The 25,770-nt window shown below is 49.3% G+C and overlaps 1 protein-coding gene across 1 annotated transcript in view; it reads left to right on the top strand.

Annotated features, from left to right (window-relative positions):
• The window catches only part of LOC124798175, a 96,714-nt gene that overhangs the window by 34,733 nt on the left and 36,211 nt on the right, over positions 1-25,770 (top strand). Inside the window, exon 3 of the mRNA XM_047261459.1 lies at positions 8,494-8,738. Coding sequence (XP_047117415.1) covers positions 8,494-8,738 — 245 coding nt within the window. The remainder of the gene's footprint in view (positions 1-8,493; positions 8,739-25,770) is intronic.

The raw sequence follows: 25,770 nt of genomic DNA, 5'->3' as shown, positions 1-25,770 counted from the left end.
TTAGTATTTTGTAACAGTGACTACTTAAACTGATACTTCGGTAATTTTCACACCCGTCAACACCTGCTTTCTTTGGAACTGGAATTAGTATGTTCTTCTTGAAACTTGAGGGTATTTGGCCTGTCTCGTACATCTTGCTCACCAGATGGAAGAGTTTTGTCATGGCTGGCTCTCCCAAGGCTATCAATAGTTTTAACAGAATGTTGTCTACTCCCAGGGCCTTGTTTAAACTTAGGCAGTATCGTATCTCCCATTTCATCTTCATTTACGTCCTCTTCCATTTCCATAATATTGCACTCAAGTACATCACCCTTGTATAGACCCTCTAGTACTCCTCCCACCTTTCTGCTTTCCCTTCTTTGCTTAGGATTTGGTTTTCCATCTGAGCTCTTGATATTCATACAGGTGGTTCTCTTTTCCCCAAAGGTCTCTTTAATTTTCCTGTAGGGGACATCTATTTAACTCTAGTGATACATGCTTCTACGTCTTTACATTTGTCTTCTAGCCATTGCTGCTTAGCCATTTTGCTCCTCATGTCGATCTCATTTTTGAGACGTTTGTGTTCCTTTTCACCTGCTTCATTTACTGCATTTTTATATTTTCTCCTTTAATCAGTTAAATTAGGTGTATTTTCTGTTACCCAAGGATTTCTACTTGCCCTCATCTTTTTACAAGCTACCCATTCTCCTTTTACTATGTTTCTTTCCCCTGTTCTTGTCAATCGTTCCCTAATGTTCTCTCTGAAACACTCTACAGCTTGTGGTTCTTTCAATTTATTCGGGTCTCATCTCCTTAAATTCCTACCTTTTTGCAGTTTCTTCAGTTTTAATCTGCTGTTCATAACCAATAAATTGTAGCGAGAGTCCACTTTTGCCCCTGGAAATGTCTTACAATTTAAAATCTTGTTCCTAAATCTCTGTCTTACCATTATATAATCTATCTGAAACTTCTGGTGTCTCCAGGCCTCTTCCATGTATACAACCTACTTTCATTATTCTTAAACCAATTTTTAGCTGTCATTAATTTATGCTCTGTGTAAAATTCTACCAGGGGCTACCTCTTCCATTCCTTACCCCCAGTCCATATTCACATACTACTTTCCCTTCTCTTCCTTTTCCTACTATTGAATTCCAGTTCGCCATGACTATTAAATTTTTGTCTCCCTTAACTATCTGAATAATTAAATTTATCACATATTTCTTAAGTCTCTTCTTCATTTGCGGAGCTATTTGGCATATAAACTTTTGCTAGTGTGGTAGGTGTGAGCTTCATGTCTGTCGGGGCTGCAGTAATTCATTCATAGTAACTTATATATTTTCCTATTTTTTTTATTCATTATTAAACCTACTCCTGGGTCTCATATTTGATTTTGTATTTATAACCCTGTGTTCAACTGACCAGAAATCTTGTTCGTCCTGTGACCAAATTTCACTAATTCCCACTATATCTAACATTAACCTACCCCTCAAATTGAGAGGAATCCTGGTGCTGGACATACCTTGCCCATTATAGTTTCTGCAAAACTTTGTTCCACCTGAATTACAGTTGCAGCATATATTATGGACTTGCACTATCTTCGTGGCTGATTGGTTTTAAATTTCTAGCCTGGTTGTTGAATAGGTCAAGGACAGTTTGAAATCTGATGGGTACTGTAAGCCTCATACCTGATACTGTATTTTCAAGCTCTAATTTTATGAGATTTTAAAAGAGAAATATGATTTTAAAGTTAAGTTAGGTGCACATTCAGGCCTGAGCCAGGGTAAGCATTCATTGTGAAATTGTTTTCTTGGTAGATGTCTTCAGAATACATCTCCAAAATTAATGTACCCTCTATGACCTAGAATACCATGCAGTTCTGAAGATAGTGAAATAGATGTGACAAAAACAAAGCAAGAAAATTCTCATCTGCCCCTATGCCTTTGATACAATACAATACAGTCCATCCAGTTGATAAAACTGCACAGAATGTCCAGGACAATCATTATTAATTACAAAAATGAGGAAAGATGGTGGCCATTTGTTAGACATCTAGCTGTGTGGTAGTATAAGGGAAGAAAATCGCCTGTGTATTGGTGAAGGAGGCTTACAGGGAGCCGACTGTGACACAGTGTGTTGTCTCCCTGCCTGCAGTTACCACGCAATTGAGCTAGAGTGTCTTTGAGTCACTAGGATCTCATTTGACTGGCTATGAGTAACAAGCTTCCAAATATGAAGCCAGCACGATGACCATCGTCTCCTTCCAGGCAACCTCAAGGAAGAAACATGATTGTTGTAGCAAATTTGTGCATTAGCCATACATCATTGTCTCAAAGCTTCTAGATCCAGTAGGAGTAAAACCTGTTTTAACAGATTGTATTTTATGTGCTAAATAAAAGTGACTGTTTGAATAGAGATTATTAGATAACAGTAGGATCTATGTAGTACATATTTCAGAATTATTTCCTTAAATATGAGGTAGGAGATTTTAATTTGCCACCTACTCCTGTCTGTGAAATTTCTGTATTCCAGAATACCTTACAAACACTGTTAAGTTCAAATTAGACTCTTTGGTGCATGCACCCAGTGGGAAGGGACAGGGAGGGGGGGGGGGGGTGTTAGTGTAGCTTGTTTTGATGCATTAATAGACACAAGTCCAAAAGTTTTCATTTATCAGAGAGGCCGGCTGTTTTTATTAGTAGTCAGTCAGTCAGGCACATATTGCTGACAAACAGTTTCATATACTTTCATTATTTTATTGGGTCATAAATAATTTTACCTCAAGACTATTACTGTCATTACAAATATTGGAAGCAAAGGCTTCAGGTGTTTTAGACTCACCGTTGACATTCTAAGAGTTGAGTACACTAAACTCAATCAAGAACAATAATAACTTATTGTATGATGTTACCTGAAGGTGTGTGATTCTGTAGTGATTTCTTTCAAAATAAAAGGTTCATTCATTAAGATGTGTTGATATTAACAGTTCTAAAAGGAACAGGTCTCATAAAGGCATGCTCTGTTCACAACTGTGTCTAAGATAAGTTACATGAAATTCATTATATCTGCTGTTGGCCAGTTATATTGTCGTTTTACTTACCCAAAGATGCCCAAATGCCTTGCTCAGTGATAAGTCATTAAGAGGTCTTTCGCTTCTGGTTTGTTTAATATAGATAGACTGGTGATATTTTCTAGTCTTGTTGAAATTCCATCATGCAAGAAATGACAGTTTTTGTTGGTGAATATCAGTGGCAGAACTCCAAATGAAGAAAACCCCATAAATATCAATTTAGAGGATTTTCAGTATTTTGCATGGGTATGGATCTACAGGGTGATTAAAGTTTGTTTCAAAATGCTGTAAAAAATAAATCAATGAAAGAACTGCTGCTTGGATCGATGTCAGATTTGAACGGAGTATTGTCGAAGAAGAGAAAAATGCTGTGGAAAAAAAAAAGGTTATGAAAAGTTTCCCAATAGGTGGCACTGTAAGCATCATAACGTAAAGGGTTTTGGCTACAAATGACAGATCAATTGCAGTATGATGGCTATGGTGTGAGTTGCACATTAAACTAATCATATTGTGCAATGTCTACATCTACATCTACATCTATACTCCGCAAGCCACCCAACGGTGTTTGGCGGAGGGCACTTTACGTGCCACTGTCATTACCTCCCTTTCCTGTTCCAGTCGCGTATGGTTCGCGGGAAGAACGACTGTCTGAAAGCCTCCGTGCGCTCTCTGATCTCTCTAATTTTACATTCATGATCTCCTCAGGAGGTATAAGTAGGGGGAAGCAATATATTCGATACCTCATCCAGAAACGCACCCTCTCAAAACCTGGTGAGAAAGCTACACCGCGATGCAGAGCGCCTCTCTTGCAGAGTCTGCCACTTGAGTTTGTTAAACATCTCCGTAACGGTATCACGGTTACCAAATAACCCTGTGATGAAACGCGTCGCTTTTCTTTGGATCTTCTCTATCTCCTCCGTCAACCCGATCTGGTACGGATTCCACACTGATGAGCAAACATGTTTTACTGGCGGGTCATCATGAGGCAAATTCTGAACATAGGTAATTTTGTATGGATAGCAATGCAGGATGGTTCATAAAATTTTATGCTCCTTTTCCACAGGTATGTGTAAAGATCGGACAATGCCCTGTGCAATGCATGTTTGCAGACCACCACTAGAGCCCTCCTGCAGTGCTGTGGCAAGATCTTCTACTGATGTTGGACCAACTGTTTCCCTCTCTCCCCTCTCTCCGCCACACTGCACCTGCCTTTTCGAATTTCATAATCATTTTCTCCAGACCCTTGCCAGACATTGGACCAATTTTTTTTTTCCCCCCATTCCTTTGAGTGTCCGGAAGTTCTAGCGAGCTATTGGTGCGCAGTCACCATTCTTCTAAAAGTGCTCTATGAGCAGCGTGCAATACTGCATTGAGACAGTTATGCTGCGCATCTCAGATAGAAACTGAGGAATTTTGTTTATATACCGTTTCCCGCTTCTTTGGTAATATTCCAATGAAATTAAATGTCATTCTGCACCCGTTTCTTTTTCTTTTTTTCCCCCTTCTTCCAGCATTTTGAAACTGGGACTTGAACCTCTGAACTTAATGTGGTCATTGACTAAAATACCCTGAAAGTAATTTTTTAGTTTCTGTGTAGCTATGAAGATCAACTATGTATTTCACAATGATTTCCTGTGAACATAAATCTTGGAGGAGTCGTCTGGAACACAGTAGATTGTCTGATCTTGCTAAATTACTGTTCATGGGGTTCTTTAAAGACAAATATGTGCTGGCAAAAAGTGTAAACAAGGAAGAAATGCCTGCCATCTGTTTAAAATGTTTGTGCTAACCATCATGAAGAATTTAGACACCTGAGCTGTAAATTACTTTGAACTGGACAATAATACTTTTTAATGTAGCTTGTAAAGGGGAATTGACCCTTGGTTCTTACCGTGATATGGGGTGGCAATGTACGATCTGATTGGGAACCACCCCTTTTCTATTATTCGATTTTCCTCAACTTATTATTGCCACACCCTTGCTAATATCTTCTGATCAAATTCAGTTTCTCAAAGTGCTGCAACTACTATTGGAAGTTAAGAGTATAAATCCAACATCCATTTCTGGAATTAAATACGATTCTTGTATATTGTACTCTTGCTTACAATGGCCATGCATTACAAGGTTTCTTCATTATTCCCTACACCCAAGACAGGATCCAACAATAGGGAATAAACTGCCCAGCCTGGCTTGTAGATAAACTGTGTCCATCCATTTCATAATACATACGCATAAATAAGACATACATGCAAACAGTGGGTTACATTAATTCATTATGAAAATAAACTTGCTACAGTGGTGGTCATCATTCATTGGTTCAGAAAATGTTTGTGCAACACATCACTTCACCAAAACGATGTGTTGCAGTTCACCACAAAATTCAAAAAATGGTGATGTGTTCATTTCCTACCACCTGCACCTCCCCATTCCCAACAACTTAAAATTAAATACTGTCCAAAAGTTACATATGATCAAGAAAAGAACATATTTCTTGAATAGGATATCTGGAGAGTTATTGATGAAGATATGGTTTAATAAAAAGCCATTTGACACGACAGTGTTAAAAATTATGTGCCTGGAACAGTTCTATGGCTGGAAAAAAAACAAAAAAAACAAAAGTGTGTATAGTGGCTGACAGGCTGTAATTCATCTCACCATTGTATTCCTGACATCTTTAAGATTCATAGTTTGCTTAAAAAAGTTTTGTACCACCCTCTTGACTTGTTAAAGATTCCTTCTTTTGTTCATCCCTGTCCCTCTCCTGCACCCCCCTCTGTTGATGTTATCCCACAGCCCCCACCAGAAACCTCTTTCCTAATACTATTTTAACTACAGCAGATCATTCTGTACAGCCACCGGTGTAATGGAAGTGAATGTTAATGTAATCCCACATTCTTAGGGTAGACCAATAGAAGAAACTGCATCTCCATTTGCAAATGGGCAGCATGATATGTGCATAATGTTCAATTTGTCAGCATGTTACTGTTTGCACTTCTGTCACTTCATAGCATGAGTGGTTGCCCACCAAATTGTGAACATCATTTGAACATTTTACTCCCACTGAGAAAAATCATTGAAGATATACCTTTGAGGAGTCACTCATGCTCAACAGCACCAGCTTCAGAGCACTACCTAGTAATTGTGGTTCAGAGGTACTCGTATGAGAATGAAACAGAACTGTCTTCCTGGAGGCAGCTGGAAAGGTTGTGTCAACACAGACAAAATAAAGCTGTCTTCACACAGTCAGTTTGGCTTCTAGGTTTCCATTGCAAACATCAGTACAAACATCCCTTCTTCATCAATGAGTACAGGATTTGTCTAACGCCTGATTATCATCTTAGAAGAGTGTGGACATGGCCAGGTACTAGTGCTTGTCTGAGGCAAGCAGATTTAACGGGGTCAGGCAAGTTTTGGGGTAATATCGTGAACTGATGTTGGAAGCATCTCATCAGTACTGAGCACTATCTGTGGGCTATGCCGTATTCGGACAGTGTATTGTGCTCGCTTATAGTCAATATTTCATCAACAGTTTCATCAGTTGAGGTAGTGAACACTTTCCACCAACCAGACAGTATCAGCCATATGGAGTGACCTGTGTTCTGTGCTAACATGAAACCAATTGAGCATGCTTGTGACCAGCTGAAACTTACAATGAATTGTTGTAGGAACCCTTGTCACATACTGGGTGACCTCACGAGGAGTGCTGTCAAAGACTGGGACAGACTTGAGCAGGAATGTCTCAACCCCCTTGTGACAAGCTTGCCCAGGAAACAAATAAACCAGGTGGACCAACACTGTACTGAATGTTACCCAACAGCAGGCTTAGGTTCTGCAGAAGTGCAAAGATGGGCTTTTTTTTTTTTTTTTTTTTTTTTTTTTTTTTTTTTTTTTTTTTTTTTACAGACTGCATCTATTTGTCATTATTTAGTTTTTATTTCAAAGTTACAGTTTTTTTCAAAAATCCTTGTTTTTTAATTCCCTGCTCCTCTTGAATAAAAATCCATAAGAGTTTGCAAATATGCAGTTGGTGCAAGACTTTTTCAGTAGTTTAATTGGAAACTCACTGTCCAATCCATTTATTGGATATTTCCACCTGCAAGAAACTCATGCAAGAGAAAAGCTTGAAGCAGTCCTCCATGAAGAGTAAGTTTCCAACCAGTTGCACCTGAGAAAGTCATACTTCTGAGCACCTCTGGATCCCACATTGTTTCTCTAACCACCTATGAAGATGTGACCTTCCATACAGCCCTCCAGTACAATGGCTCCCTCCAAAAGTACTCCAGAAATGCCAAACTGGTTCCTTTCCTGAAATTCCTGAGTGTAGATTGATCAAAAATAGAAGCTCCTAAGGTATATGTTCTACAGACAGTTGTCTTGTAGACATCACTAGATGGTGTCATGCAGTTGAGACTAAATGTTGGTCATGGTTGACGCAAACATTCTTTGTATCTTGAAATTGTCATGGGAGCCTTAGAATAAAACTTTGCTGCAGAAGAATTCTGCTTTGCAGTAGAGGGTACAGGTAGCTTCTTGGTGGCATTAAATTGTAAACATCCCCAAGAGAGAACACCTTGCTCACAATGAAAATGGAAATACAACTGAGTCATCGTGGGTATAATGCACTGCTTTTCATCAGCTTTGAAACATAAGCGTATTCTGGTACATGCAGAAAATCTTACTAGCAATTAAAATCGTGGCGTATGTTTTCTGTTTCCACCAGAAAACTAAAATATGCATGGTCATAATCACATAATTTTTTCTAGTCCTTTAATGTTTTTGTGTGCTAATTGTTCAATGTATAGAACTATTGAAAAAGGAAGATAACTATATTATGCTTGTAGATTCCATGTTTGGAAATATTTGCCAAATAAGATGAAACAAATGCAAGAGGGTACAAATCTGTACCCTCTTTTGAGAAGTAGTAATTGATGCTCCTAATCATATTTTCTACTCAGTGAGGGACTATTTATTCAGAAGCCATGGCCAGTTCTTTTATTTAACCCTTTATTTTCTCTCAGTCCACTGTTAAAGGGGGGTCCATTGAAATATCACTTAAGCTATTAAGCAGAGTATTTAAAATCTATGCACATACATACACCACATTACTTCTGCCTCCTGCCCATTTTTCACCCCCCCCCCCCCCCCCCCCGCCCCCACTCTCCCATGCCATTTTCTCTAAACCCATAACCCATACTGTCTGTTTCAAACTACACCATCCCCTCCCTCCCTCCCTCCCTTCTTAGACCCAGGCACTACCTCATCCTGAGAGGGTACTCTAATTCTGTGGTATAATTGAATAATCTAATTAACTAAAGCAATGTGAACTGTGTTTATAGTGTCTGTTAATACCTATTTCAGTTGCTATTCCAATGGGCAACATCATTCCTGTACATCTAATTGTCTTAGTTCTCATGCATTGTTTTTCTGAAGATTTATTTTGTTTTCAGAAACCACCTCTTTATTTCCTGCACGGTGCTGGCTCTTCAGCAGACATTTGGTTAAGAGTAATGAAACATTTTGCTAAAATGGGATTTGAAGTTGTTGCTCCAGACATGTTGGGTCATGGTTACAGCTCTGCTCCTGACAGTCCAGCACTATACTCATTCAGTAATATACTGAAAGATGCTGTAGAAATATTTGATAAGTTCATAAGTGAACAGCAGAAATGTGTCATCATTGGTCATGCATATGGGTGAGTAATCCATAAAATACTTATTAATTGTTCATGATGCTGCAGTTACAATAATCAGCACGTTCACTGCCACGAGGCCACTGGTCACCGCAACAGGGCCTTCCTTATACATGATGCCGTGTGCATACTGGCAGCTACAGCAGACCCTGGTGCTGTGCCTTGGTCTGGCTTGACGGTGAAACATCCATCACTATGCATGCAGCAGTCAACGTGTTAAAATACGTTCAGGATTGCCGTGCATTTTTTGGTACTCTCAAGTAGAAAAGGTGTGAAACTTCTCAACAAATTTTAATGTTCTGCAGTTTTAGAAGTCAGGTTAAGGCTTTGTGTCTGAAACTCACACTTCGATATCTTAACAACTGTAAATCTGCAAATCTGAAGATGTACAAAAGAGAATAATTCAGGAACTGCTTATGATAACAATACTGTTATACACTGAAAAGAAGTCATTTAATCTTGAAGATGGCCCTTCACATGTTTTAACTTAAGGAAGAGGATATGCTAAACATACCAGCAATCATGTAAGTGTGGAGAAAACATGTCAAAGAGCTTCTGTGTTAGCATACGTTTAGGGTGATCATAGAAATATTATTAAACTAATGAAAACTGAGGACACAGTAGCTAAAGGTTATCAAAAATTGTTAATATACTCAACAAAAATTTGAAAAACCCGAAAATGTGAAAAATTATCAGGGACGATAGCATCCTAGAATACTTGAACAACCATTCCACTCGATGTTCCTGGAACTGCGGCAAAAAAAGAACTCTTAAAAACTATTCAGAGACTAAAATCCAAGAAGACTGCAGGTGCTGATGAAATCCTTAATGAAGCATGTGAGTGAAGAAATAGCTAAAGTACCTTTGGGTATAGCAAACTGCTCATTTAAATCAGTATTCCCAGAAATATGAAATATAAGCAAAGTAGTGCCAATATACAGGAAAGGTGCCAAATATGATCCAAATAACCATAATCAGCAGCTTTAATATTTGATTTCTCAAAAATATTTGAGATGCTTATTGACCCCCTGTAGGATTCGGGTAGGTGCACCAGCTCCAGATAGGATCCATCGGGTGGATTAACAGTGAGGGCCAGTTTGCCAGCCAGCCTGAATGTGGTTTTTAGGCAGTTTTTCAGTATTCAGACAGGTGATTACTGGACTGATACCCATGTCCCATCTCTGTTACACAATTTGCATACACTTCAAATACATTCTCACACTTTCACATGGATGACACAGATGGGATACACAAATTGTATTGGGGAGGAGGAGAGGGATGATAAGAAGGGCTGTCAGCCACCCTATGCCACCAGTGTCTAACACTGCAAAATCCAGATTAACAAGCTGGCCCTGTAAAGAGACAGAATAAGGCCAAGAAAAAGAAAGATTAGAGATGAAAATCAAACAATGGAAACTCCAGGTAGGAATATCAACAATGTAGGAAGAGACAATTGCTACTTACCGTAAAGAAGACATGTCAAGTGCAGACAGGCACAATTAAGACACATTAAGCTTTCAGCCATAGCCTTCATCAGTAAAAGAGAGAAACACACACCATTCACATACACACATACGATTGCCAACTCCAGGATACAGAGTAAACTGAGTAAATTCTTTGAGAAACATAATATTCTATTTTAGGTAGTATGTGGTTCCCAAAGAGGGACATCTACAGAAGCAGCTACAGCATGTCTAACCTAACAGAATCTCATATGATATTACGGTGTGAGCATCCACAGCTTTGTTGATATATGTTAAAAATGTTCTTTAAAAAATTTGTTGAAATCTTCTAGAAAAGCTGCTGGAAACTGCATTAGCTGTTAATAAGCCTTTATTCTAAGATTAAACATGACCAGTTTCGCAGTATTGTAATAGCATATTCAGAGGAAAATCTACAAAACAGAGAATGGAAATTAGGAGCAAGCTACTGTATTTACCCAAGTATAAGACCACCCTGATTATAAAAAACTCACCTTTTTTTAAGGGACTCCTCAAGAAAAAAATTATTTTTAACATATTCTGACCAGTTGAAATTATACCTGTTATGCCATGTATTGATTGTCTACACATTTTATTAATATTAGGAGAGAAAAATAATCAAAAAGAAATGGTTTACATTAATTTTCAGACCTTTTTTTTCCTGCTAACCCAGTAGTCTGTATTATCACCATTTTTAATAATAATAGTAGTAGTAAATAATAATAATAATAATAAATATTAATAAAATAATAATAATAATAATAATAATAATAATGGTCGGGGACGAAGCTTGAATCCTATGCCCGTCCACAATGATAACGACACTCCTAGCTACACGGAAAATGATTCAAATCCAAATAGAGGTGTTTTGCAGGATATGCTTCCTGCAACCACTGTAGAAGGAAAACAAAGACAGAGGATGAGATGGTCAGGTGAAATTAACCGATACCTCATGTTCTGTTATTACCAAGCAACAAACTTAGGAACCAACACAACTGGATACAGATCACAAGTATACACAACATTTATTACCAGATACCCAGAATTAAAATTTTTGAGAGAACGACGACTAGCTGATCAGATCCGTGGAATAATCAAAAATAACAGGATAACCCAGTCAGAATTAGAAAACATCAAACAACAAGTACAACAAATACTGGAACAAAGTAATGTGCAATCAGAAGAAGAAGAAAATACAGTAATGGACTCAAACAAACAAACAAAGAACAACATGCATCAATTAAACAATCAGAGGAAAACGAAATATTAAGACAGCCACCAAAACAAGCACAAATAGAACATAAAAGTGACACACATGTTAGATATAGAAGAAAAATTTCAGCTGACATATATAGAATACAAAGACACAAATACGGACATTAGACCATTCTTGCATAGACCACCAAATAACCCACATGTCAACACAACAATAACAACTATCAACACAATCATACACAACAAAATAAATGAAAATACAACTATGGAAGAGTTACAACTACTGGTTTGTATAGGAGCACTCACTACACAAAATATACACACTAGGCAGAGATCAGAACCAACCAACACACAGAAGAAACCCACAAAACCAGCATGGCAACACAGGCTACAGATCAGAATAGAAAAACTGAGAAAAGACATCGGACAGCTAACACAATTTATAAGAAATGAAATATCAGACAAAAAATGAAAAAGGTTAGGTAAAATCTCACAACAAGAAGTGATAGAGCAGTTAGATGAAAAGAAGCAGAAATTACAACCATTGGCCAAACAACTTAGAAGATACATAAAAAGTGAAAATAGAAGGAAACAAAACCAAACATTCAACACAAACCAAAAGAAATTTTACCAGACAATAGATAACACACACATTAAAATAGACAATCCACCAAACATAACAGACATGGAACACTTCTGGAGCAACATATGGTCAAACCTGGTACAACATAACAGCCATGCACGGTGGATACAAGTAGAAACAGACACATTCACATCTAACTAAATTATTTAAGTTGCATTGCAGACCCATACACAGTCCCTGATACACTTACACAAGGAATAACTTATGTGAAACCTAAAGATCAAGCAGACACAGCAAACCCAGCAAAATATCGCCCCATAACATGCCTACCAACAATATACAAAATATTAACTTCAGTCATTACACAGAAATTAATGACACATACAACACAGAACAAAATTATAAATGAAGAACAAAAAGACTGCTGCAAAGGTGCACGAGGATGTAAAGAGCAACTGATAATAGATGCAGAGGTGACGTATCAAGCTAAAACTAAACAAAGGTCGCTACACTATGCATACATTGATTTCCAAAAAGCTTTTGATAGTGTTACCCCACTCATGGTTACTACAAATATTGGAAATATACAAAGTAGATCCTAAATTGATAGTTCCTAAACATAGTAATGAAAAATTGGAAAACCACACTTAATATCCAAACAAATTCAAACAATATCACATCACAGCCAATACAGATTTAAGTGTGGAATATACTGAGGAGACTCATTAAGTCCTTTCTGTTTCTGCCTTGCTCTGAACTCACTATCCAACATGCTAAATAATACAAATTATGGATATAATATTACTGGAACATACCCACACAAAATCACACATCTGCTATACATGGATGATCTAAAACTACTGGCAGCAACAAATCAACAACTCAACCAATTACTAAAGATAACAGAAGTATTCAGCAATGATATAAATATGGCTTTTCGAACAGACAAATGTAAGAAAAATAGCATAGTCAAGGGAAAACACAGTAAACAAGGAGATTAAATATTGGATAATCACAACGACTGCATAGAAGCGATGGAAAAAACAGATGCCTATAAATATCTAGGATACAGACAAAAAATAGGAATAGATAATACAAATATTAAAGAAGAACTAAAAGAAAAATATTGACAGAGACTAACAAAAATACTGAAAACAGAATTGACAGCAAGAAACAAGACAAAAGCTATAAATACTTACGCTATACCAATATTGACCTAGTCATTTGGAGTAGTGAAATGGAGTAACACAGACCTAGATGCCCTCAATACACTTACACCATCACAATGCCACAAATTTAGAATACGTCACATACATTCAGCAACAGAAAGATTCACATTAAGCAGAAAGGAAGGAGAAAGGGGATTTATCGACATAAAAAACCTACATTATGGACAGGTAGACAATTTAAGAAAATTCTTTATAGAACGAGCAGAAACTAGCAAAATACACAAAGCAATCACTCATATAAGTACATCGGCTACACCTCTGCGATTTCATAACCACTTCCACAATCCTTTAGATCACAAAACATCAACAGATACGAAGAAAGTAAATTGGAGAAAGAAAACACTACATGGCAAGCACCCGTATCATCTAACACAGCCACACATCAATCAAGACGCATCCAACACATGGCTAAGAAAAGGCAATATATACAGTGAGATGGAAGGATTCATGATTGAAATACAGGATCAAACAATAAACACCAGATATTACAGCAAGCATATTATTAAAGATCCCAATACCACAACAGATAAATGCAGACTTTGCAAACAACAAATAGAAACAGTAGATCACATCACAAGCGGATGTACAATACTAGCAAATACAGAATACCCCAGAAGACATGACAATGTAGCAAAAATAATTCAACAACAACTTGCCATACAACATAAACTAATAAAACAACACATTCCCACATACAAGTATGCACCACAAAATGTACTGGAGAATGATGAATACAAATTATACTGGAACAGAACCATTATAACAGATAAAACAACACCACATAACAAGCCTGACATCATACTCACCAATAAAAAGAAGAAATTGACACAACTAATTGAAATATCCATACCCAATACAACAAATATACAGAAGAAAACAGGAGAAAAATTTGAAAAATACATCCAACTGGCTGGGGAAGTCAAGGACATGTGGCACCAAGATAAAGTTGACATTATACCAATTATACTATCAACTACAGGAGTCATACCTCACAATATCCACCAGCACATCAATGCAATACAGCTACATCCAAACTTATATATACAACTACAGAAATCTGTAATTATTGATACACGTTCAGTTACCCATAAGTTCCTAAATACAATGTAACATATACCATACAGTTGAAAGGAAGTCATGCTTGATCAAGGTCCGTGTCACTTTCCATTTTTAACCAGACATAACGTCTGAGACGTAGAGGCGTATCTCACTAGGGTTAAGATAGATACCGCCTACAGGAAAATTAAAGAGACCTTTGGAGATAAGAGAACGACTTGTATGAATATCAAGAGCTCAGATGGAAACCCAGTTCTAAGCAAAGAAGGGAAAGCAGAAAGGTGGAAGAAGTATATAGAGGGTCTATACAAGGGCGATGTACTTGAGGACAATATTATGGGAATGGAAGAGGATGTAGATGAAGATGAAATGGGAGATATGATACTGCGTGAAGAGTTTGACATAGCACTGAAAGACCTGAGTCGAAACAAGGCCCCCGGAGTAGACAATATTCCATTGGAACTACTGACGGCCGTGGGAGAGCCAGTCCTGACAAAACTCTACCATCTGGTGAGCAAGATGTATGAAACAGGCGAAATACCCTCAGACTTCAAGAAGAATATAATAATTCCAATCCCAAAGAAAGCAGATGTTGACAGATGTGAAAATTACCGAACTATCAGCTTAATAAGTCACAGCTGCAAAATACTAACACGAATTCTTTACAGACAAATGGAAAAACTAGTAGAAGCCAACCTCGGGGAAGATCAGTTTGGATTCCGTAGAAACACTGGAACACGTGAGGCAATACTGACCTTATGACTTATCTTAGAAGAAAGATTAAGGAAAGGCAAACCTACGTTTCTAGCATTTGTAGACTTAGAGAAAGCTTTTGACAATGTTGACTGGAATGCTCTCTTTCAAATTCTAAAGGTGGCAGGGGTAAAATACAGGGAGCGAAAGGCTATTTACAATTTGTACAGAAACCAGATGGCAGTTATAATAGTTGAGGGGCATGAAAGGGAAGCAGTGGTTGGGAAGGGAGTAAGACAGGGTTGTAGCCTCTCCCCGATGTTGTTCAATCTGTATATTGAGCAAGCAGTAAAGGAAACAAAAGAAAAATTCGGAGTAGGTATTAAAATTCATGGAGAAGAAATAAAAACTTTGAGGTTCGCCGATGACATTGTAATTCTGTCAGAGACAGCAAAGGACTTGGAAGAGCAGTTGAATAGAATGGACAGTGTCTTGAAAGGAGGATATAAGATGAACATCAACAAAAGCAAAACAAGGATAATGGAATGTAGTCGAATTAAGTCGGGTGATGCTGAGGGAATTAGATTAGGAAATGAGGCACTTAAAGTAGTAAAGGAGTTTTGCTATTTGGGAAGCAAAATAACTGATGATGGTCGAAGTAGAGAGAGGATATAAAATGTAGGCTGGCAATGGCAAGGAAAGCGTTTCTGAAGAAGAGAAATTTGTTAACATCCAGTATTGATTTAAGTGTCAGGAAGTCATTTCTGAAAGTATTCGTATGGAGTGTAGCCACGTATGGAAGTGAAACATGGACGATAAATAGTTTGGACAAGAAGAGAATAGAAGCTTTCGAAATGTGGTGCTACAGAATAATGCTGAAGATTAGATGGGTAGATCACATAACTAATGAGGAGGTATTGAATATGATTGGGGAGAAGAGAAGTTTGTGGCACAACTTGGCTACGAGAAGGGATCGGTTGGTAGGACATGTTCTGAGGCATCAGGGGATCACAAATTTAGCACTGAAGGGCAGTGTGGAGGGAAAAAATCGTAGAGGGAGACCAAGAGATGAATACACCAAGCAGATTCAGAAGGATGTAGGTTGCAGTAGGTACTGGGAGATGAAGAAGCTTGCACAGGATAGAGTAGCATGGAGAGCTGCATCAAACCAGTCTCAGGACTGAAGACCACAACAACAACAACAACGTCTGAGAAAGGAAAGAAATAATAATAATAATACAAATAGCATACCTGTGAAAGTATCTTCATTGTCACAAATATTTGGCTGTTTCTGCTGAATATGCTGTTATTTTTGAGATCAATGTTATGATCTTTTTTTGCCTCCTCAAATACATATCAGATTTCACTTTTGTACTGATTTGAAAATGTAACAATGTCCCTTGCTTCCAAACATATTGCCAACCTGCCGCTCGTGTCATTGGCTGTATTGAAATAGCTGACACACCCTATCACTCATGTGAAGGCAACGGCAACATTGTGACAAGAAATGAGTAAGTACGCCACTGGCTTATCTAGATTTTTACCAACTCCTGCAGGAATGAATACTATTCTTGTCCAATTTTAAAGTCAGTTTGATTCCGACTACAAACTGATTCAGGAAAACTGTGGTTTGAACGTGATAGATGCTCATAAGAAGCCAAAGAATGTGGTATAGATTCCCACAGTTGGCAACATGATACTGCTTGCTCAACCATACGCTCACTATTCATCCCCTCCTCCCCCTGCCATCCCCTCCTCCCCCTGCCATCCCCTCCTCCCCCTGCCATCCCCTCCTCCCCCTGCCATCCCCTCCTCCCCCTGCCATCCCCTCCTCCCCCTGCCATCCCCTCCTCCCCCTGCCATCCCCTCCACCCCCTGCCATCCCCTCCTCCCCCTGCCGTCCCCTCCTCCCCCTGCCGTCCCCTCCTCCCCCTGCCGTCCCCTCCTCCCACTGCCGTCCCCTCCTCCCCCTGCCGTCCCCTCCTCCCCCTGCCGTCCCCTCCTCCCCCTGCCGTCCCCTCCTCCCCCTGCCGTCCCCTCCTCCCCCTGCCGTCCCCTCCTCCCCCTGCCGTCCCCTCCTCCCCCTGCCGTCCCCTCCTCCGCCTGCCGTCCCCTCCTCCCCCTGCCGTCCCCTCCTCCCCCTGCCGTCCCCTCCTCCCCCTGCCGTCCCCTCCTCCCCCTGCCGTCCCCTCCTCCCCCTGCCGTCCCCTCCTCCCCCTGCCGTCCCCTCCTCCCCCTGCCGTCCCCTCCTCCCCCTGCCGTCCCCTCCTCCCCCTGCCGTCCCCTCCTCCCCCTGCCGTCCCCTCCTCCCCCTGCCGTCCCCTCCTCCCCCTGCCGTCCCCTCCTCGCCCTGCCGTCCCCTCCTCGCCCTGCCGTCCCCTCCTCGCCCTGCCGTCCCCTCCTCCCCCTGCCGTCCCCTCCTCCCCCTGCCGTCCCCTCCTCCCCCTGCCGTCCCCTCCTCCCCCTGCCGTCCCCTCCTCCCCCTGCCGTCCCCTCCTCCCCCTGCCGTCCCCTCCTCCCCCTGCCGTCCCCTCCTCCCCCTGCCGTCCCCTCCTCCCCCTGCCGTCCCCTCCTCCCCCTGCCGTCCGCTCCTCCCCTCAGCCGTCCGCTCCTCCCCTCAGCCGTCCGCTCCTCCCCTCAGCCGTCCGCTCCTCCCCTCAGCCGTCCGCTCCTCCCCTCAGCCGTCCGCTCCTCCCCTCAGCCGTCCGCTCCTCCCCTCAGCCGTCCGCTCCTCCCCTCAGCCGTCCGCTCCTCCCCTCAGCCGTCCGCTCCTCCCCTCAGCCGTCCGCTCCTCCCCTCAGCCGTCCGCTGCTCCCCTCAGCCGTCCGCTGCTCCCCTCAGCCGTCCGCTGCTCCCCTCAGCCGTCCGCTGCTCCCCTCAGCCGTCCGCCCCTCCCCTCAGCCGGCCGCCCCTCCCCTCAGCCGGCCGCCCCTCCCCTCAGCCGGCCGCCCCTCCCCTCAGCCGGCCGCCCCTCCGCCTGCCGGCCCCCCCTCCGCCTGCCGTCCCCTCCACCCCCTGCCGCCCCCTCCTCCCCCTGCCGTCCACGCCTCCCCCTGCCGTCCCCTCCCCGTTCCCCTCGCCTTCAATGGTCATCCCCTCCTTTCCCCTGCCATTCACTCCCCATCCCCTGCCATCCCCCTTTCCACTGCCATCCCCCCTTCCACTGCCATCCCTCCCCTTCCCCTGCTATCCCTCCCCTTCCCCTGCCACCCCTCCCCTTCCCCTGCCACCCCTCCCCTTCCCCTGCCACCCCTCCCCTTCCCCTGCCACCCCTCCCCTTCCCCTGCCACCCCTCCCCTTCCCCGGCCACCCCTCCCCTTCCCCGGCCACCCCTCCCCTTTCCCGGCCATGCCCTCCCCTCCCCGGCCACCCCTCCCCTTTCCCGGCCATCCCCTCCTCTCCCCTGCCATCCCCTCCCCTCCCCTTCCCCGGCCAACCCCTCCCCTTCTCCTACCATTCCTCTTTCCCCTCACTTCCCCTTCCCCTCCCCTTCCCCTCATCTCCCCTGCCATCCCCTCTACTTCCCCAGCCCTCCCCTCCTCTCCCCTTCCCCTCCTCTCCCCTGCCATCCTGTCCACTTCCCCAGCCCTCCCCTGCCCGCTCCTTCCCCTCCCTTCCCTCCTTCCCCTCCCTTTCCTCCTTTCCCTCCCTCCCCCGGCCCCCCTCGCCTCCCCCGGCCTCCTCGCCTCCCCCGGCCTCCTCGCCTCCCCCGGCCTCCTCGCCTCCCCCGGCCTCCTCGCCTCCCCCGGCCTCCTCGCCTCCCCCGGCCTCCTCGCCTCCCCTCCCCTGCCTACCTCCTCTCCCCTCCCCTGCCTACCTCCTCTCCTCTCCCCTGCCCACCTCCCCTCCCCCCCTTCCCTGCCCTCCTCCCCAATTTCAGGAACACTGGCAAACATATTCATCGACCACATAGAAAACACAATCTTTGATACAGTCATCACAAAGGCAGGATACAAAATTGTTTACTGGTACAGATATGTGGACAACATAATCTGTATGGTATATGAACCAACAGAGAAAATTGATAAACTTCATACAGATTGAAAGAATGTATATAAAAATATTCAGTTCACCATGGAAAAGGAAACACAAAAGCAAATACATTTCTTGGACCCAATAATAAAGAGAGACAACAATAGACACACATTTCACTTCTTCAGAAAGCCAACAGCCACCGACATAATTATTCATGCTTCATCAAACCACCCGCAGAATCAAAAATTAGCAGCCCTAAGACACGTGTTACACAGCATCCCACTCTGCAAAGAAAACTATGTAAAAGAATTACAAATAGTACAACTCATAGCCGCAAATAATGTTTAAAACACCCATCTAGTACAAAAACTCAACAAGAAATTAAAACACAACTAAAGCAAAATCAAAACAAGCAGAGAACACAAACACTAAAGAACCCCACAGACATTACAGCACACATGAAAACACAAAACAATTACACCCATGACATGAACTCTTACACACGAACACAAAGCAACACACAAGATAGCAAATGTACTAAAGAAAAAGGGATTACGCATAGCTTACAGAACAAGAAACATACTCCAATCACATTTACAAACAGACAAATCAGGTAAGTACCAAGGAGCAGGTATATACCTGCTAGAGTACCAAGAATGTAAATCAGTATAGTTGGGGATGACAAGCAGCAACTTCAAAATTAGATATAAAGAACATATAAGAAGTCGGAAATAAACAAATCGCCATTCTATCTTTACCAAACACGTGATGAAACATGGACATGAACCATCCAACTTGGAATGTAATATGACGGTTATCAGAGTGAATAATCGCAACAAAAAGCTCCTGACATTGCAAGAAAACTTTCACATACGAAGAGCCATTGCAATGGAAAGGTACTCAATGACCAAATCCATATAAGGAATAACTCTCTGATCATGCTAGCCAACACAACAATAACTAAGATGTAACCAGGTTAAATAATTAATGAATCTCCAACCCGCCCCCCCCCTCTCTCTCTCTCTCTCTCTCTCTCTCTCTCTCTCTCTCTCTCTCTCCCTCCCCCTCTCCCTCCCCCAGCTATCTCTCTCCCTCCCCCAGCTATCCCTCTCCCTCCCCCAGCTCTCTCTCTCCCGCCCCCAGCTCTCTCTCTCCCGCCCCCAGCTCTCTCTCTCCCGCCCCCAGCTATCTCTCTCCCGCCCCCAGCTATCTCTCTCCCGCCCCCAGCTATCTCTCTCCCGCCCCCAGCTATCTCTCTCCCGCCCCCAGCTATCTCTCTCCCGCCCCCAGCTATCTCTCTCCCGCCCCCAGCTATCTCTCTCCCGCCCCCAGCTATCTCTCTCCCGCCCCCAGCTATCTCTCTCCCGCCCCCAGCTATCTCTCTCCCGCCCCCAGCTATCTCTCTCCCGCCCCCAGCTATCTCTCTCCCGCCACAGCTATCTCTCTCCCGCCACAGCTATCTCTCTCCCGCCACAGCTATCTCTCTCCCGCCACAGCTATCTCTCTCCCGCCACAGCTATCTCTCTCCCCCCCCAGCTATCTCTCTCCCCCCCAGCTACCCCTCTCCCCCCCAGCTACCCCTCTCCCCCCCAGCTACCCCTCTCCCCCCCCAGTTACCCCCCTCCCCCAGCTGCCTCTCCACCCCAGCTACCACCTCCCCCCCAGCTACCACCTCCACCCCAGCTACCCCCCTTTTCCCCCAGCTACCTCCCTCCCCCACAGCTATTTCTCCCCCCCTCAATTACCTCTCCCCCCCAGCTACCTCTCCCCCCCAGCTACCTCTCCCCCCCCCCAGCTACCTCTCCCCCCCCCAGCTACCTCTCCCCCCCCAGCTACCTCTCCCCCCCCAGCTACCTCTCCCCCCCCAGCTACCTCTCCCCCCCCCAGCTACCTCTCCCCCCCCCAGCTACCTCTCCCCCCCCAGCTACCTCTCCCCCCCCAGCTACCTCTCCCCCCCAGCTACCTCTCCCCCCCAGCTACCTCTCCCCCCCAGCTACCTCTCCCCCCCCCAGCTACCTCTCCCCCCCAGCTACCTCTCCCCCCCAGCTACCTCTCCCCCCCAGCTACCTCTCCCCCCCAGCTACCTCTCCCCCCCAGCTACCTCTCCCCCCCAGCTACCTCTCCCCCCCAGCTACCTCTCCCCCCCAGCTACCTCTCCCCCCCCAGCTACCTCTCCCCCCCAGCTACCTCTCCCCCCCAGCTACCTCCCCCCCAGCTACCTCTCCCCCCCAGCTACCTCTCCCCCCCAGCTACCTCTCCCCCCCAGCTACCTCTCCCCCCCAGCTACCTCTCCCCCCCCAGCTACCTCTCCCCCCCCCAGCTACCTCTCCCCCCCCAGCTACCTCTCCCCCCCCAGCTACCTCTCCCCCCCAGCTACCTCTCCCCCCCAGCTACCTCTCCCCCCCAGCTACCTCTCCCCCCCAGCTACCTCTCCCCCCCAGCTACCTCTCCCCCCCAGCTACCTCTCCCCCCCCAGCTACCTCTCCCCCCCCAGCTACCTCTCCCCCCCAGCTACCTCTCCCCCCCAGCTACCTCTCCCCCCCAGCTACCTCTCCCCCCCAGCTACCTCTCCCCCCCAGCTACCTCTCCCCCCCAGCTACCTCTCCCCCCCAGCTACCTCTCCCCCCCAGCTACCTCTCCCCCCCAGCTACCTCTCCCCCCCAGCTACCTCTCCCCCCCCAGCTACCTCTCCCCCCCAGCTACCTCTCCCCCCCAGCTACCTCTCCCCCCCAGCTACCTCTCCCCCCCCAGCTACCTCTCCCCCCCCAGGTACCTCTCCCCCCCCAGGTACCTCTCCCCCCCCAGCTACCTCTCCCCCCCCAGCTACCTCTCCCCCCCAGCTACCTCTCCCCCCCCAGCTACCTCTCCCCCCCCAGCTACCTCTCCCCCCCCAGCTACCTCTCCCCCCCAGCTACCTCTCCCCCCCCCCCAGCTACCTCTCCCCCCCCCAGCTACCTCTCCCCCCCCCCAGCTACCTCTCCCCCCCCCAGCTACCTCTCCCCCCCCCCCAGCTACCTCTCCCCCCCCCCAGCTACCTCTCCCCCCGCCAGCTACCTCTCCCCCCCCCCAGCTACCTCTCCCCCCGCCAGCTACCTCTCCCCCCCCCCAGCTACCTCTCCCCCCCCCAGCTACCTCTCCCCCCCAGCTACCTCTCCCCCCCCAGCTACCTCTCCCCCCCCAGCTACCTCTCCCCCCCAGCTACCTCTCCCCCCCCAGCTACCTCTCCCCCCCAGCTACCTCTCCCCCCCCAGCTACCTCTCCCCCCCAGCTACCTCTCCCCCCCCCCCCCAGCTACCTCTCCCCCCCCCCCCAGCTACCTCTCCCCCCCCCCAGCTACCTCTCCCCCCCCCCCCCAGCTACCTCTCCCCCCCAGCTACCTCTCCCCCCCAGCTACCTCTCCCCCCCAGCTACCTCTCCCCCCCAGCTACCTCTCCCCCCCAGCTGCCTCTCCCCCCCAGCTGCCTCTCCCCCCCAGCTGCCTCTCCCCCCCAGCTGCCTCTCCCCCCCAGCTGCCTCTCCCCCCCAGCTGCCTCTCCCCCCCAGCTGCCTCTCGCCCCCCAGCTGCCTCTCGCCCCCCAGCTGCCTCTCGCCCCCCAGCTGCCTCTCGCCCCCCAGCTGCCTCTCGCCCCCCAGCTGCCTCTCGCCCCCCAGCTGCCTCTCGCCCCCCAGCTGCCTCTCGCCCCCCAGCTGCCTCTCGCCCCCCAGCTGCCTCTCGCCCCCCAGCTGCCTCTCGCCCCCCAGCTGCCTCTCGCCCCCCAGCTGCCTCTCGCCCCCCAGCTGCCTCTCGCCCCCCAGCTGCCTCTCGCCCCCCAGCTGCCTCTCGCCCCCCAGCTGCCTCTCGCCCCCCAGCTGCCTCTCGCCCCCCAGCTGCCTCTCGCCCCCCAGCTGCCTCTCGCCCCCCCCCCAGCTGCCTCTCGCCCCCCCCCAGCTGCCTCTCGCCCCCCCCCAGCTGCCTCTCGCCCCCCCCCAGCTGCCTCTCGCCCCCCCCAGCTGCCTCTCGCCCCCCCCCAGCTGCCTCTCGCCCCCCCCAGCTGCCTCTCGCCCCCCCCAGCTGCCTCTCGCCCCCCCCCAGCTGCCTCTCGCCCCCCCCCTGCTGCCTCTCGCCCCCCCCTGCAGCCTCTCGCCCCCCCCCAGCTGCCTCTCGCCCCCCCCCCCAGCTGCCTCTCGCCCCCCCCCAGCTGCCTCTCGCCCCCCCCCCAGCTGCCTCTCGCCCCCCCCAGCTGCCTCTCGCCCCCCCCAGCTGCCTCTCGCCCCCCCAGCTGCCTCTCGCCCCCCCCAGCTGCCTCTCGCCCCCCCCAGCTGCCTCTCGCCCCCCCCAGCTGCCTCTCGCCCCCCCCCCAGCTGCCTCTCGCCCCCCCCCAGCTGCCTCTCGCCCCCCCCCAGCTGCCTCTCGCCCCCCCCAGCTGCCTCTCGCCCCCCCCAGCTGCCTCTCGCCCCCCCCAAGCTGCCTCTCGCCCCCCCCCAGCTGCCTCTCGCCCCCCCCCCCCAGCTGCCTCTCGCCTCCCCCCCAGCTGCCTCTCGCCTCCCCCCCAGCTGCCTCTCGCCTCCCCCCCAGCTGCCTCTCGCCTCCCCCCCAGCTGCCTCTCGCCCCCCCCCCAGCTGCCTCTCGCCCCCCCAGCTGCCTCTCGCCCCCCCCCCAGCTGCCTCTCGCCCCCCCCAGCTGCCTCTCGCCCCCCCCAGCTGCCTCTCGCCCCCCCCCAGCTGCCTCTCGCCCCCCCCAGCTGCCTCTCGCCCCCCCCCAGCTGCCTCTCGGCCCCCCCCAGCTGCCTCTCGGCCCCCCCCCCAGCTGCCTCTCGGCCCCCCCCAGCTGCCTCTCGGCCCCCCCCCCCAGCTGCCTTCGGCCCCCCCCAGCTGCCTCTCTTCCCCCCCCCAGCTGCCCCTCTTCCCCCCCCAGCTGCCCCTCTTCCCCCCCCCAGCTGCCTCTTCCCCCCTTCAGCTGCCTCTTCCCCCCTTCAGCTGCCTCTTCCCCCCCCCAGCTGCCTCTTCCCCCCCCAGCTGCCTCTTCCCCCCCCCCAGCTGCCTCTTCCCCCCCCCAGCTGCCTCTTCCCCCCCCCAGCTGCCTCTTCCCCCCCCCAGCTGCCTCTCGCCCCCCCCAGCTGCCTCTCGCCCCCCCAGCTGCCTCTCGCCCCCCCAGCTGCCTCTCGCCCCCCCCAGCTGCCTCTCGCCCCCCCCCAGCTGCCTCTCGCCCCCCCCCAGCTGCCTCTCGCCCCCCCAGCTGCCTCTCGCCCCCCCCAGCTGCCTCTCGCCCCCCCCCAGCTGCCTCTCGCCCCCCCCCAGCTGCCTCTCGCCCCCCCCCCAGCTGCCTCTCGCCCCCCCCCTGCTGCCTCTCGCCCCCCCCCCCTGCTGCCTCTCGCCCCCCCCCCCTGCAGCCTCTCGCCCCCCCCCAGCTGCCTCTCGCCCCCCCCCCAGCTGCCTCTCGCCCCCCAGCTGCCTCTCGCCCCCCAGCTGCCTCTCGCCCCCCAGCTGCCTCTCGCCCCCCAGCTGCCTCTCGCCCCCCAGCTGCCTCTCGCCCCCCAGCTGCCTCTCGCCCCCCAGCTGCCTCTCGCCCCCCAGCTGCCTCTCGCCCCCCAGCTGCCTCTCGCCCCCCAGCTGCCTCTCGCCCCCAGCTGCCTCTCGCCCCCCAGCTGCCTCTCGCCCCCCAGCTGCCTCTCGCCCCCCAGCTGCCTCTCGCCCCCCAGCTGCCTCTCGCCCCCCCCCAGCTGCCTCTCGCCCCCCCCAGCTGCCTCTCGCCCCCCCCCAGCTGCCTCTCGCCCCCCCCAGCTGCCTCTCGCCCCCCCCCAGCTGCCTCTCGCCCCCCCCCAGCTGCCTCTCGCCCCCCCCCAGCTGCCTCTCGCCCCCCCCCAGCTGCCTCTCGCCCCCCCCCAGCTGCCTCTCGCCACCCCCAGCTGCCTCTCGCCCCCCCCAGCTGCCTCTCGCCCCCCCCCAGCTGCCTCTCGCCCCCCCCCAGCTGCCTCTCGCCCCCCCCCAGCTGCCTCTCGCCCCCCCCAGCTGCCTCTCGCCCCCCCCCAGCTGCCTCTCGCCCCCCCAGCTGCCTCTCGCCCCCCCCCAGCTGCCTCTCGCCCCCCCCAGCTGCCTCTCGCCCCCCCCCCTGCTGCCTCTCGCCCCCCCCCTGCTGCCTCTCGCCCCCCCCTGCAGCCTCTCGCCCCCCCCCCAGCTGCCTCTCGCCCCCCCCCAGCTGCCTCTCGCCCCCCCCCAGCTGCCTCTCGCCCCCCCCCCAGCTGCCTCTCGCCCCCCCAGCTGCCTCTCGCCCCCCCCAGCTGCCTCTCGCCCCCCCCAGCTGCCTCTCGCCCCCCCCAGCTGCCTCTCGCCCCCCCCAGCTGCCTCTCGCCCCCCCCCCCAGCTGCCTCTCGCCCCCCCCCAGCTGCCTCTCGCCCCCCCCCAGCTGCCTCTCGCCCCCCCCAGCTGCCTCTCGCCCCCCCCAGCTGCCTCTCGCCCCCCCCAGCTGCCTCTCGCCCCCCCCAGCTGCCTCTCGCCCCCCCCAGCTGCCTCTCGCCCCCCCCAGCTGCCTCTCGCCCCCCCCAGCTGCCTCTCGCCCCCCCCAGCTGCCTCTCGCCCCCCCCAAGCTGCCTCTCGCCCCCCCCAAGCTGCCTCTCGCTCCCCCCCAGCTGCCTCTCGCCCCCCCCCCCAGCTGCCTCTCGCCTCCCCCCCAGCTGCCTCTCGCCTCCCCCCCAGCTGCCTCTCGCCCCCCCCCAGCTGCCTCTCGCCCCCCCAGCTGCCTCTCGCCCCCCCCCAGCTGCCTCTCGCCCCCCCCCAGCTGCCTCTCGCCCCCCCCAGCTGCCTCTCGCCCCCCCCCCCCCAGCTGC

The sequence above is a fragment of the Schistocerca piceifrons genome, chromosome 5, assembly GCF_021461385.2.
Source record: "Schistocerca piceifrons isolate TAMUIC-IGC-003096 chromosome 5, iqSchPice1.1, whole genome shotgun sequence".
Taxonomy (NCBI): domain Eukaryota; kingdom Metazoa; phylum Arthropoda; class Insecta; order Orthoptera; family Acrididae; genus Schistocerca; species Schistocerca piceifrons.
This window is presented reverse-complemented; position numbering and strand designations above follow the sequence as displayed.